Source organism: Micropterus dolomieu, linkage group LG12, assembly GCF_021292245.1.
Source record: "Micropterus dolomieu isolate WLL.071019.BEF.003 ecotype Adirondacks linkage group LG12, ASM2129224v1, whole genome shotgun sequence".
Taxonomy (NCBI): Eukaryota; Metazoa; Chordata; class Actinopteri; order Centrarchiformes; family Centrarchidae; genus Micropterus; species Micropterus dolomieu.
Genome location: NC_060161.1, coordinates 13,503,242 through 13,517,233, shown reverse-complemented (window position 1 = coordinate 13,517,233; position 13,992 = coordinate 13,503,242). Strand labels below are relative to the sequence as shown.

General features: G+C 40.9%; 1 protein-coding gene across 2 annotated transcripts in view; it reads right to left on the bottom strand.

Moving 5' to 3' along the window:
* The window catches only part of dnah2 (dynein, axonemal, heavy chain 2), a 65,183-nt gene that overhangs the window by 37,851 nt on the left and 13,340 nt on the right, over window positions 1-13,992 (bottom strand). For both annotated transcript variants that reach the window (XM_046064213.1, XM_046064214.1), the window contains 20 exons: window positions 13,725-13,917; window positions 13,357-13,557; window positions 13,048-13,204; window positions 12,532-12,706; window positions 11,629-11,792; window positions 11,190-11,351; window positions 10,677-10,780; window positions 8,283-8,439; window positions 7,354-7,436; window positions 6,022-6,202; window positions 5,383-5,521; window positions 4,967-5,184; window positions 4,339-4,431; window positions 4,103-4,228; window positions 3,874-3,984; window positions 3,375-3,563; window positions 3,053-3,156; window positions 2,716-2,905; window positions 2,407-2,587; window positions 2,054-2,181 (listed from right to left, as the gene is read on the bottom strand). In XM_046064213.1, coding sequence (XP_045920169.1) covers window positions 2,054-2,181; window positions 2,407-2,587; window positions 2,716-2,905; window positions 3,053-3,156; window positions 3,375-3,563; window positions 3,874-3,984; window positions 4,103-4,228; window positions 4,339-4,431; window positions 4,967-5,184; window positions 5,383-5,521; window positions 6,022-6,202; window positions 7,354-7,436; window positions 8,283-8,439; window positions 10,677-10,780; window positions 11,190-11,351; window positions 11,629-11,792; window positions 12,532-12,706; window positions 13,048-13,204; window positions 13,357-13,557; window positions 13,725-13,917 — 3,056 coding nt within the window. The remainder of the gene's footprint in view (window positions 1-2,053; window positions 2,182-2,406; window positions 2,588-2,715; window positions 2,906-3,052; window positions 3,157-3,374; window positions 3,564-3,873; window positions 3,985-4,102; window positions 4,229-4,338; window positions 4,432-4,966; window positions 5,185-5,382; window positions 5,522-6,021; window positions 6,203-7,353; window positions 7,437-8,282; window positions 8,440-10,676; window positions 10,781-11,189; window positions 11,352-11,628; window positions 11,793-12,531; window positions 12,707-13,047; window positions 13,205-13,356; window positions 13,558-13,724; window positions 13,918-13,992) is intronic.

Genomic DNA, 13,992 nt, shown 5'->3' with positions numbered 1-13,992 from the left:
ACAAATAAATCTATGTGACAATTAATGTTTTTGGGACTATAAAATGTATACTGGTGTCTTTTTGTATCTGTCCATCTTCAAAAGCAATACAGCAATATACAGCAACATCTGGTACCACTGAGTGGTTGTGTTGTTTCAGTCTTAATCTGTTTGCACTGCTACATGCTTAACAATCCTAATTCTCTTGCTGGCACATAATTGCGGCTCCCCACAGAATCCAGCATAGCTAGAAAACCTCTGAGCCTACAGTAGTAAGCAGGTGTGTATCTGTCTGTGTTGGCAGCAGCGTTGGATTTTGCTGAAGTAACTGCTATTTCTTTTTTTGAAGAGCATAGGTGTTCATGTTTGAGTGAAAGCATTTGAGTGAAAGACAGAGCTAGGATCTTCTTAAACACATGCAGTTGAGGAAGTACACATACCATTATCACCTCTTCTCATCACTCTGTGGCAAGCAGCCCACACATAATGCACATAACCAACACACACACACACGCACACAATGAGGGTCTCAGACCTTGGCCCTGCACCAAACCCCATTCAGTCTTTGATTCCCAGACCTTAAAAAAGGGGATCAATGGGGATACAGATGGATCAACACCCACCACTGATCTATGTTCAGCTGAGGCTCCAGATGTAGATGCTCACACTTGCCAACAAGATCACTCTAACTTTGACATGAAAAGGCAAGCAGGATATTTTTAATCAAATCCATCAGACTGACTTGATGATATTGCATTTTGATCAGTGTAGAAGAACTCAGTCTCATCTGCTGACTGCCTGAGCTCTTCACATAAAAGAAGCGGGAAATTTTCAACAAGTTGTACTTATATAGAGGGTATGCACATGACGTCACAGTTATGCTCACTGAGTGGCAGAAAGGCGAGGAGCAGTGTTAGAATAAATAAGCAAAACCACAAACAACCCACCTAAAATGGGAAAGAGCTGGACCACTGGTTCTTTGGTAAACAGTAAGGATCAATGTCGAGTCCGACTGCCTTTAATTTCAGCAAATAATCACTTGTTTTACTCCCAGTTTGCTAAACGCAGCCATGGTAACAGATGTCCACTCAGTCCAGTGTGTTCTGGAAGGGGAAGTGACATCAACGCAGACCCTCTATAGCACCAAGATGGAATTTATGAAACTGATCCATCCACCATACAGACAAGAACATGTTACTGAGACGTGGGGGAGGTTATATAGAGTAATGCAATATTTCCATGTTCTTTTGTCACTGGTCTGATTATTGTTTACATGTTTCATCTGCTCTGTTTTACTCTTTTTTTGCCAGCACTCTACCAGTATATAATTGACCCTTCGCTAAGTACGCCCCGAATACCCAGCTGGCCAATGACAGCGCAGTATAGGACTCGCTCTAACTGAGGTCCGACACTTTCATGGATGCGCTCCATTGACTCTAAGAGTTGTTTTCTAGCTTTTTTTGGCTGTATTTTTCCACGATATGGTCAAACGCTGTTCCTGGGGCATTTGTAATAGTTGCAGTCGTTACCCAGAGAGGTTGATAGGAGAAAGTACGATTTATTCTCTTTCCAAAATCTAAAACAAATCAAGAAAAATCTAGCCTGTGGATTGTTCCTAATGTAATGTCAGTTAGCTAACGCTGCCTAACTGACTACTAAATGTAACGTTATAAAGCCCGACTGCTTTTGCTTTTTAATGATTGTAATAATGAATAGAGGCCTACCCAGCTGTACAGTAACAGTGTTGATACTTAATCATTATCTTTTGTCTCAATCATCGGGGGATGCGGTGGTTCACTTGTACTGTGTGATCGTAGGCTTTAGCTTCTGTCTTTCATTTTTTTCACGTCAGTTTGAGTCACTTTGACAGCCTGAATACAACCATCAAATGAATAATGTAACTGCAAAACTGTGTGCGTCTTTCTAAGATTGCTTTTGTCAGCAAATTTGACAATATTTCTCCGGGAAGTGCAGTAATAGACAGTAGCAGCGGCGACAGTTTGTCGGACATAGCAACAGTAACTAAGGGGGGGGCGGGGCTTAGCGAAGGGTCAATTTCCTTGAGTAGGAGTACCTTGCAGTTGTTGAAGCCCTCTCCAAACAATATGATTTCAGCGATTAGAGTTGAGTCTGGCACCACCATGGAGATCGGTCTGAACATGGATTTGAGGTTGTCCGGAAGCTCAGTACGACCAGCATAACCTAGGATAAAATACAAATGAAAATGAGAAAAGATTAGAATTACAAACACTGAAATAGCCAATTATGACAAAACATCAAAACGTCCGCTGAAAATGTCTCAAACTACATTATCCAACATAATCCAATTTTCCTTTTTATAATAATAAGCTCAGTATGATTCAAATGTTAATATTTCCACCAACATATGGCGACATAAAATGCATTTGCACATTTGTGTTGACCTACCGGGATTCATGGTGATAAAGATGCCACATGACCAGACCAGACGTATGTGCTGTCCATCAAAATGGAATTTGGATTGTCCGGCTGAGAGGGCGGACAGGATGGACAGGATCTGCTGGGCCACCACTGACAACACCTCGATGTTGATACGGTTGAACTCATCGAAGCACCCCCATGCTCCTGTCTGTTCAGGGTGGACACGATCCAATACATACATACACATTTGTACTCATTTAGGTTGACATCATCATCATAATTATGATTTTAACTATAGTCATCGTCATCATCATCATCATCCCTTTTCTTTCCTACCTGTGCCAGGCCAGAGTACATGCGTCCCATGGATTTGTAGTCTAGTCCTTCAGAGCAGTTAACTACAATGACGTACATGCCTAGAGCTTTGCCTAAGTCCTTGACTGTCTCCGTCTTCCCAGTACCAGCCGGGCCTTTTGGAGAGCCCCCCCGATGGAGATGGAGTGCCGTGGTAAGGGTCATGTAACACCTGGACAGAAATAGACATTTACTCTACAGAGAAGCAGTATAGAAACATTATATCCATTATATTATTACAATTATGATCGGTAAAAATATTGATGTGTTGATGCATTTGCTGGTTGGAGCACTAAGTAACTGAAAGACTGATTCCGACCTGTCAGTAAGTGGAGTGATGACGAGCCGTCCAGAGTTGCCCAAATATTCGTAGCCATACATGAAATGTGTGTTGGTCTGTCGGATTATGCAATCATCCACATCCTACAGGGAGAACAAACACAACACGGAATAAAGTTTAGTCGATTTTTTTCTTGGTCTTGTTTTCTCTCTCGTTGCCATTAGACAAGTTAGCAAACTGAATGGTAGAGAGTGACAAATGCTGATAATATGGAAAAAATGTATGATGGGAATACTCTCATAGAGAGTGAAATGTATTGAGGTGTTTTTGTCTGTTATCACTTGCCTCTCTGATAACATACCTTTTCCCAGTATAGTCGCAGCTGGCAGAGCCACTCAAAGGCATTGATGTCATTGCAGCCTGCCTTGGCCAGCTTATCGATGACATCCCGAGCATGAACCTCCACTGTGACTAGCGCTACAATCTTCAGACGTAGGACTTTGGACAGGTTGCCACGGATGGTCTCTGAATAGCACTGAAGCATGGAGACCTGACAAACACAGGCATTTATACAGTAGCAAAGGCTCAAGAGTTAATTGGAAGCCTGTTAATAAATTAACTGAATGTTGGCTGAAAAGGTTACATACAAATTCAAACATTATCAGACACAGATGACTCAAGACACATTTTGTAAATATACGTGTATAATAATTATGCTGGTTACAGAGCTTTCAACTGGCTTTATGAAGACATACTGATGTGGAAATAAATAATCAAAATGAGTTCACTCGTAATTTGAATGTACTGTTTTTACACAAGTATCAGAAATGTTTAGTTAGGTAACAAAAAGCCAATCAAACCTGTTTCTTCCTCATGGACTTAAGGGAGGACTTATCAGCTCTCTCCTTGTTGGTAATGAGAGATTTAGTGACATCAGTGGTCCACTGGATCTGACTGGCTGTGATCAGCATCTAAAACAGAAAGTATGTACACATAAGACAAAAACAATGCTTCATTTTAAAGAACCTAGTAATATTGTTTTAATACGGACTAGGCAACTGGATATGGCAAAAATCAAGAGAAATGTACCTGTCCAGGCCAATCTCTGACCCATTTGTCTCTCTGTCCTGTCATCTTCTTCAGAGCTACAAGGCAGTCTTTCAGACACTCCTTTAGTGTAATACGCATGGTCTTCTCAAGATCACACAGCCAAACCTACATACACACAAAACAAAATGGTCTTTATTGTGTTCATTAGCACCAATACTATCATGACTGTATTAATCAACGCCCTTGTCACATGATCATGGTCATCATTGCTGTACCTCCACAGGTTTGTCCAGTGGCACTTGCTGGATGAAGGTAATAAACTCCCCATCAGCAGAGAACATCCCGACGGCATCTGGCTTACTGCCGTCCTATAGAAGACATACAGACACAGTGGCAGCTCTCAGTATGTACTCGTTCATCCCAGTCTGATGCTGTTTAACCTGAAGACAGTTTTGAGGTCCAGGACTTGAGCCCAGTTCATTCTGTTATAATTATGTAGATTTCTAGTTTTCAAAAAAAAAGCACTGAAAACAGAGGAAACATCTTATCTTAGTATCTGATCTGATGTCTACCTTGAAAGCAGTTTTTATTTATATTTCTTACTAATGCACAGGGCACACTTAACCTGCAGTAAGAATACATTTGAAGTATTAAAGCGTTTCAAATACGCTAGAATCATTTCAACAAACAAAAAAATATATCCTGCATAATAGCTTTACTATATTTTTTGAAACATTATACCCATAAAGCTGTGTAGTTGCAGCAAAGAACTTCAGGTAAAGAAAAAACAGTCATGTAAATGTATAATGTTTAGTAATCTAATCTTGACCAAATGTTCAAAGATTACTCTCTCTCTGAGTGTGGTATTGATATCAGATATTGATTTTCGTCTAAGTTCCCTGCCTTTTCAATCTGCAGGCTCTTGATGTTGTCAAAACATTTCTTCAGGTGGGGTTGCATGGCCTGTGGCTTCTGTGACTGCCCTAGGATCTCCAGCACATCATCATTGGACAGAAAGTAGAATCTCGGGAAGATCTGCCTCTTAGTCTCCAGGTACATGTCCAGGGCCTTCTGGATCTCTTCCAGCTTCGCACTCATCTCTGACAGCTTCTCTGGCAAGCCTGAAAGACAGAGAAGAGAGCCCGATTGAAGTATTCATATTTAAATAATATGTATTTCATTTGTGAATAAGAAGTCTCTTTCGGCTGACGTCATCATCACAGGTTTTTTTCTTAGCACACGAAAATCTTATTCTTTAATGTGTGACTCCATGTATGGTTTTGATAACAGCTTTTTTTTAAAGAAACATGTTGTCATACCAGGGTGGTGTGTTCCCTTCAAGGCATTGTTATCCTTGTGGAATCGGCCCATGATGGTCTTCCAACTAGAACTAATGTCTTCAAACTCTTTGCACTCATGAGGCAGCTGCTCCCTGATGTCCCTTCCTTGGAAAATGTTCTAGAAAAAAAATAAAATAGAAATGGAGAGTGACAGAAAAAAATTTCGGTATGGTAGCGGAAAGAGGTTCATAACGGCGTGTCCACTAAGGAGGTGCTTCAGTCATCTGTCTTGTGCATGTCTGACAGAACAGATCTACACAGGCGAGTGTATAATTACAGTAACCGCGTATTAGGCTTTGAGTGCTGCCAAAATGCGGGTGACCTGCACTTAATACTGTGCCTGATCACATCCCATGTAGACAGTGAAAATCAAAAATGTAGCCAACAGGGGGTAACATATAATGTGCTAATTGCGCTCAGGTAGAATATATTAATATATGTATATATTGCCATAATCCAACAACTAGTCTGCTGAAACAATCCCAACAGATAATAAATGTGTACTCCATCAAATGATGAACATTCACAGACAATAATGAAAAGCCAACATAAAGTAATGAATATCCATTTATAATGATGAATCCCGTGACATATAGTATATAAGTGTATTTCCTGTACCTCCAGGTAAATCCATTGACGTTGCACAGTCAGAACCATCTCGATGACTTCCAGGACGTGGGACAGCCGGCGTTCCCAGCAATCCACCTCCCGCTCAAAGGCTTTGACAAACCGAGAAGACTTCATTGTGGACAGAATAACCTGGTTGTCCTCCAGGGCCTGGAAAACCTCCTCTGTGCCCCTGGGAGAGACAGGGAGGGAGAATTAAACATGACTGCTGATGATTGCTTATAGTGGATTCCAATAGTGAAACATCTTCACAGTGGTAGCTTAAGCAGAGAGTAGTGTACTTGTTAGGTTTGAGGAGAACTGAGATCAATGCCAAAATTCATATGTGGTGGGATCTCTGGAAGATTTGTAAATTTCTGTTACCATCTTGTTCTTAATGACTAGTGGAAATATTGTGGATCAAAAGTACTTGTAAAATTCAGTGGGTTTGATCCATGTGCTTTGGTATTTGACACAACTTGAAGTGCATTCTCATCTAGCATAGTAGGTTTGTCTAAGATATTTGCATGAGGTTCTGGTAGCTTGTAAAATCTAAATTATCAAATAATGTGTCTATTGTAGATGGGTTAGGCGTGCAATCCGATCTGTAAACGTTGGTATAGTTTAAAATGTTATTGATATATCATTTGGAGTGTTTGTAGTATTCCCCTCTGTGTTTTTAATAGTTTGTATAACATTTTTTTCTTGTTGTTGAGTCCATTTGCCAAATAATGTCTTGATTTGTCACTGTGTTTCAAATAGTTATGTTTTAACTTGTGCATGAGAAACTTGCTCTTCTTATTCATGATGTTATTCATGTTGAATTCATTTGTTTTGGTTAGTTGCTTTTTTTGCCATCAAATTTATTTGTAGCTAGTATACCATTCAGTTCAGCTACTTTTTGCTCATGTTTACTGTGGGCCACTGGCTGACTGTAGCCTTTACCCCCTCTGTTGAAATCAGTGGCAATGGCTTGGGTTGCTAATTAGACTGGGCCTGAGGTCTGACTATATAAATTTTATATGCAGCAGATGGCACGGACATTCCTGCTTTAACCAGCCAGGCTGTCACTCACTTTGCTCTGTTCTGACCACAAACAAACACACTCACTCAATTTTTTTCCTCATGAGGCATTACATTGATCTATATACAAACAAAGCGAGAATGAAACATCACCAGATGGCAGTACTGAGCTGGACTGAGCTGTGGGATCTAGTGATGGAGCTTAACAGGAAGACACAAATCTATGACCATAAGTTGGAGAGAGTTTCAGCCTGGGTTACCGTACATTTATAACTTCTTGAACCTTCCACCCAACCCTGACTTCAAGGTTTACATTCTCACCTCAGCCGGTAGTGACCTTCATCTTTGTAAGGTGCTATGTCCAGGAACGTTTCCTCCCATGTCTTGGTAATGTCCTCCAGACCCTTAAACATCAAACACAAAGAGTAATGTTCACAAATCGAACAAACCACTGAGAGGTGGGAAAATGACGGGGCAGCATTTCTATGATTTTTCTCTTCCACAAGGTTAATGATACACAGCATAATTACAACATCTGTGTTTTTCTTTTTTTCACACTACACAGTAGGATTTGACTTGTATTCTTTTGTACCCCCGGGCTTTCTTTCATGTTATTCCGCACTTTCTAATGTTTTTCCAAAGTATACTGTATTTAAAACATGTCTGTAAATTAAAAGGATGGTTTTATCAGCAATATCAAAAATAATATTCTAATATTCATGGCCAGACACCACTAAAGAGGAAACATTATTCTGAAACTGTATAAAGTATGGAGTATTTCAATTTAAGAATCTCACCCATCACATGAGTGCACCTCTCAGGCTCTCCTTCAAGAATGCAATTCCAGTTTCTAATTGCTGTTTTAGTAACTTGGCTTCACACTACATGCAGAAGGTAGTGAAAATAGAATAAAAGTCACAAAATAATTTGCACTGTGCTTCAATGAGCATTAATCTGACCCTAAAACTGCACTAACCTCTGTGAGTGCTCAGGTGGATATTAAGGAAGTATAGAGGGGCTAGGGGCAGGATTGATGTTGACAAAGGTTCAGAGGCAGACACTTCTGCTCTATGAGCTGACTGTGCTGCCCAAGAACAGCAGGCCTAAAGGCATGGTGGAAGGGAGCCAGGCAGTTACACTTCTGAATGTGCTTACCCATTTCCTGGGCGAGAACCTGGTTAGAATGAATCGATTAGAAGCTACAAAATTGCCCACTGAGCATCAGTCTAGACAAGAGGAAGAGACTGGACCTGTTCTATGGAGAGTTCCTTGCTGGCGGCTCCAGAGATTTCACAGATCTTGTCAGCATACTTGTCAAGACCCAGAGATATGATCTTCTCCAGGGTGAATTCAGCACTGGTTTGGTCAAAAGAGCACTGCAGCTCTTTGCAGATCTGCTTCCAATGCCTGAAAGAAAGGTGGCAATGAAAGAGTGGTTGATGTTACTCTTAAATTACCCAGGTCAGCTGAAGAAGCCTTCCAGGCAACTATTACCAAGTTAAGTCAAGAGCAGAATCTGTGCTTGAGACCTAGGGAAGGTATTAAGCACAAAGTGACTATAGGGTGTGCTTTGCTTCTTGTTCGTTTTTTTCCCAAGTTTATTCTGTGGGAGTTGTATTTTTATTTCTGTTCCTTCCATGACTTGTACATTGTATTGTAACAACTACAATACAATGGGATAATAGTTCAAAGATACACTGAAATGACAGGTATCATTTGACAAGTAAATCAGCGGTGGAAACTAACAAAGTCTAAATACTTCGTTACTGTACTTAAGTAGTTTTTTTCGGCATCTGTACTTTACTTGAGCTAGTTGTTGCAACTTTTTACTTTCACTTCACTACATTTCAAAGCCAAATATCAAATATATTTTACTCCGTTACATTCTGCACGAGACCTCGTTCCATTGGTATTAGTAGCATATGCAGCGCACTTGAGTGGAGCAGCATTGAAAAACAAATGTAAAACTGGTAAAGCCGACTCGCCACGAATCAAATTCATCCAGCTGATGCGACAGCGGCACACGCAGTGACAGTCCAGCGCAGAGCTGGATGCCTCCGCCTCACTTTCCTGTCAAAGGTGAAAGCAAGTGTTTACAACTTTGATGAGAGGGTGAAGAGGGACTATCCTTTTAGGTACGAGAAGAGAAAAAACTCAGCAGTCCGGTAAACTTGTGTTCTCTCCTCTCTAGATCACACATAGCCTAATGTGAAGCTGCAGTGAGTCTCGCTGTCTGTCTGTCCTGCTAACCAGCTGAGCAGCGCAGCTGTGTTCTAGTGGCATGCCAGACTATGACTGATTGTTTATTACGTTTGATAAACGCAGACGGGCCACAGTGTTTATAAACTGCAGCTCGGAAAGATGACCGAGTTGCATGTGGAAATGCGTTCACATGCTCGTGCAAGAAATTAAACTCACGCATTCGAGCAAGAAACATCTGTGGGACCAGTCCAGACAGGATGTGATGGCACTCCTCATACATCCTTTTAAAACGAGACAGTGAAGTTTAGTTACAACTCTGGGCTAATGAAAGATGGGAAGCAGTAGATTCACCAACTATTAAAATGTTGATTGGCTGGACAGACTGGGCAATATGGATGCACATCTCAGTAAATAATAGGCATCACATATTCATCCCAGTCATTTCACTAACAGTATTTTATATTTGAAAATGTATTGAAGGAAACCTGAAGGAGCCAGTTTGAATGGACCTGATACAGCTGATAACATTAATATATAGAAAATATCTATAATTTACAGGGGCTGAGCTGAAGTTTGTCAGTACAAGCACAGCTGATCCACATCCAGCCTCAGCCAGTACCAGCACAGACCCAGTCCAGAATCTTTTAGCAGGTCCCACAGACCCAGGTGAAACACATCTAGCCTCAGCCAGTATGAGCACAGCCAGAGCTGTTCAGCCATCAGATAAAAGCAGCTCAGACCCTGGTAGAGCAGTTGCTGCTCCACCAAATGACCCAGCAGATAGGCCCCCAGTTTTATCAGACTTTATCAGACTTCATGAGGGCTGTGTTAGTGCGCAGAGGTCTGTTCAAACCAGCACTGGATTTTTCTAGAAGAGGTTTCTATTCAGGCTTCTTACAGAGGGAGGATTGTAGCAAGAGCATTGTGGTGTCAGGTGTGAGTCACAGCCAGTTTGGTAACGTAGCTGGTAGAGTGTTGCAATATAAACATCTAAAAACTAAAGGCAAGTTTGCTCTGTTGTGAGCTGCACTTTATGAGAGGTGCTGAAGTTAACATGTGGATTTTTGGTGAGATTGTGATTTGAGAAGTGTTTCAGTTTCAGTTGTTGTTACACATTCATGCCAATAAAGCTAATTTGAATGGTTAGTTTTGGTTTCCGCCTCCTTGTCTCATCTTAACAGTCTTAAGTTATCTTAAGTCCCAAATGGGGTTCTGTATCTATCAGACGGTCTGAAGGGGATACTACCACACCAGCAGAGCAATAACGCAGACTTATCCCCCGACAGTATAGGAATATGTTTTGAGTGAATTTAAAAAGAAAGGCATTTTGTAAGATCAATAGATTTTGATGTGTAGTACTTTTACTTTTGATTACTTACGTATTTTTAAAACCAGGTACTTTTTTACTTTTACTTGAGTAACATGTACTGTAGATACTCTACCTCTCTCTCATGGCTGGGTTCCTCAGATCAGCAATGAGAGGGACGATCCGCTTGAATTGATCAATCTTGTTCTTGGAGAAATCTACAATGCCCCACGCCTTATCCTGCAATCAGACAAATATGAGGCCCTCACTACTGTGCAATTTAAACACAAGAGCTGCTGAGGGTAAATTTTCTCTGCGCGTTCTATGATATTAGAAACACATTTTGTGCATCCTGAGGGAAAGCCATAAATGTAGCTGTCACTGTAAAATGCATTTTAGGGAGTGTGTGGATCTGAAGCTAAAAATACCTAATGATATCTGCTTAAATCTGCCAACTTTGTATCCATTATAAACGCAAAGTATCACTCTGTGTTCTTTCTACAGAGATCATCAAGTACAGTTTCTAGATCATACAGTACTGATTAAATGTATTAAGGCACAATTTATTTGTATGAAACAAAACCTACAACCAAGTACTATATTACAGCTAAATTGCGACACAGCATACACTCTGTGTGGCAGAACTGACCTTTAGTTCTCTCTGGAGTTTGTGAAGTTTTTTGAACATGTCCTGTGCTGCGCTCTCCATGCTCTCCGTCCGCAACGTCGAAAACTGACCGGTCTTCCAGATGTTCCAGTTGGCATTCCACTCCTGTGTGATTTCCCAGACCTGCTGCAGGTAGTCTATGTCCTGTACAGATACAAACGTGTAACAAAAATATTACAAGGTTAGCATTTGCAATAAAAAACTATTCCTTTCAAATTCATTGCAACATCCTGGTTGAATTCATCCTTGTCCCTTTGATGCACATCATCCCCTTTCACATGTCCTGTCAACTTCCTACTGCTATACTATCAAATACTTGTACAATCTTCTCTTGATTAACTGCTCATTATGTTGAATCTTTGTATAGGTTTATGGCAGGACAACAGTATGTTAGGATTATGAGCCTTGTGCTGCGTCAAACCTTCTCCAGCGTCCGGATGCTTTTGGCAGGGGGCTGCTCTATTTTGAAGAAGGCCAGTCCATGTAGGATGGCACTCTCTTCCTGTTTCAGAGCCTCCAGTTGTCTGCGATGCCCTGCTATTTGCTTTAAGGCCAACTCTGTGCTCAGTGTGCTGTCAAATGGACCTGAATATGCACGTGCAAAACCACACATGCAAAATCATACAAACACATTCAAATTGTCCACACACAAAAACAAAGGGCAAACATATTGTACAGTGAATACACACACAGGTTGGTATATGTTTTTAGGAAAATAGATATTTAATAACCATTAAATATTTAATCATACTATTTCCGTCAAAGTAATATCTGTAGTGAAATCTTGTTTTCTTATATTGTATATTAACCACCACTGAGGATCGACTATTCAATAAATGTCACAATAGAGACAATTGCTATTATTATGTAAAATTACATATAATGTTATAGAAAGTTTAATCATGTCATGCATCCCATATAACACACTAGTGTGAAGGAGGGAAAACAAGGTAAAGGGAGGAAAGAAAGATGGTAGTCATCAAAAACAGAAAGGAAATGAGCAAAAATGAGTCGGAAAGGCAGAGAGGTGGCAAAGAGGAGTGAGTGATGATGATGATGGGGCAGGAAATCAGTCAGGGACATCCCTTTTTCTGTGAAAGGGAGCAGCTGTGCAGTCACAAATCATCAGGGGCACGAGCAGATTAGTTACAGGCTATTGGTTCTAAAGAGGCTTCATATAGACCAGTAATGGTTCAGTAGGGACAGCAGGGGAAACAGAGAGAGCAACAATGGCCACAGCGATAATGTATGTTGATGATAATGATAATAGATGATAATATGTGTGAAAGAGAGAGTAGAGACAGAGAGTGTGTATGTGTGTGACCTGTGCTGTTGAACTCAAGAATAGTGGTCTGGATCTTCTTCTTGAACTCCTCAGAGGAGAGAATAAAGCTGTTCTTGAACTTCTCCTTGTGCTTCTTCAGCATGATGTTACTGTCAATCAACACCTGCTGGAACCACACCCACTCCCCATTCAGCACCTCACGCAGATCCTGCACCTGTGGGTAAACCAAGTGTCAGAACTGGAATAATGATGAGAAGGAATGCTCTTAGCTCGTTAATGTGTAGATGTACAGTTCCCGTGAATACCAGAGAAGTCAGGGTTTTGACGATGTCTGCATTCCACTGAAACTCTACTGAAGATATATAATTGTCTTGTATATATTGTTATATTGTATTAGACAGATATTTGTTTTACTGAATGTTTGGGAGAGAGATATTAGAGGGGTGCACACATAAGGGTAAAGTCACAGTTTGTTATATACTGTTCATACACAGTCCTGTATTGTGTGCACTGTAGATATGTATGTATTTGTTCATTAATGAGCAAGGTGCTTACAGCCTGTTCCACTGGGACCTCATACTTGTCTAGGATAGAAAACTGATCATGGATGAGAGGAATCTGAGCCTCTGTCTTGGCCAAATCACACTGGAGAGCCTCCAAGAGCTTCAGCCTCTCATCAAGCTCCGCCAGTGTCTGGGGGGGTTGTCTCAGCCTAGACACACACATAGAAATAACAAAGAGACACATCACGTTAAGCACGATAATACATATTCTCACCGAAGCTGACATAACCTTTTAAGCAAGTAATGAACTAAATACAGTAGGTTTCTGTAACAAATGAAATCCTTTCTCTTGACTCCCCACCTCTTGGCGTTGTCTTGCAGTGAAGCATGAAGTCCTTTTAGGCGAGTGCTGGCCATGTGGCTAAGCAGCTGAGTGAACTTGGTTTGCCACTCATCGCAGTGCTGCACCAAGGAGGACTTGAGCAGTGAACAGTCAAGCATGACAAACCGGATGTTCAATACAGTCTCTTCCTGCTGAACACTGTTGGCCTTTAACGTGTACCTGGAGGGGTTTATGGTAAACAACAACTTTTAAAGAATGTCTTGGGGAATTGAAATAAATAAAAACAAACACAATTGAAGCAAAAAAGTGTCAAATGGTCCCTAGAAACGTCTTAAACAGGTCAAGTGAATAATGATGTTTAGAAATGAGATTTTAGTGCACAGTGCCTGTGTATATCAGCATCAAAATCAGTGACTGGTTGGTTTTGTCTCTGGTAGCCTTGTGTAATGGAGTCCTTGTTGGTCTCCCAGATATCCCTGTATTTGTCCCAGGTCTTCAGATAGGCCTGCAGGTGGCTGGCATTGGTTGCCATCCCTGCGGCAACTGCAGCCTGAATCTTCCTTATCCCCTCGTCTTGCTCTGAACGAACAAAGAGGACATGGTGATATGAGTAGAAGCTTAGGCAGACAGCTATTGTCCCAAACTGCATCCAAA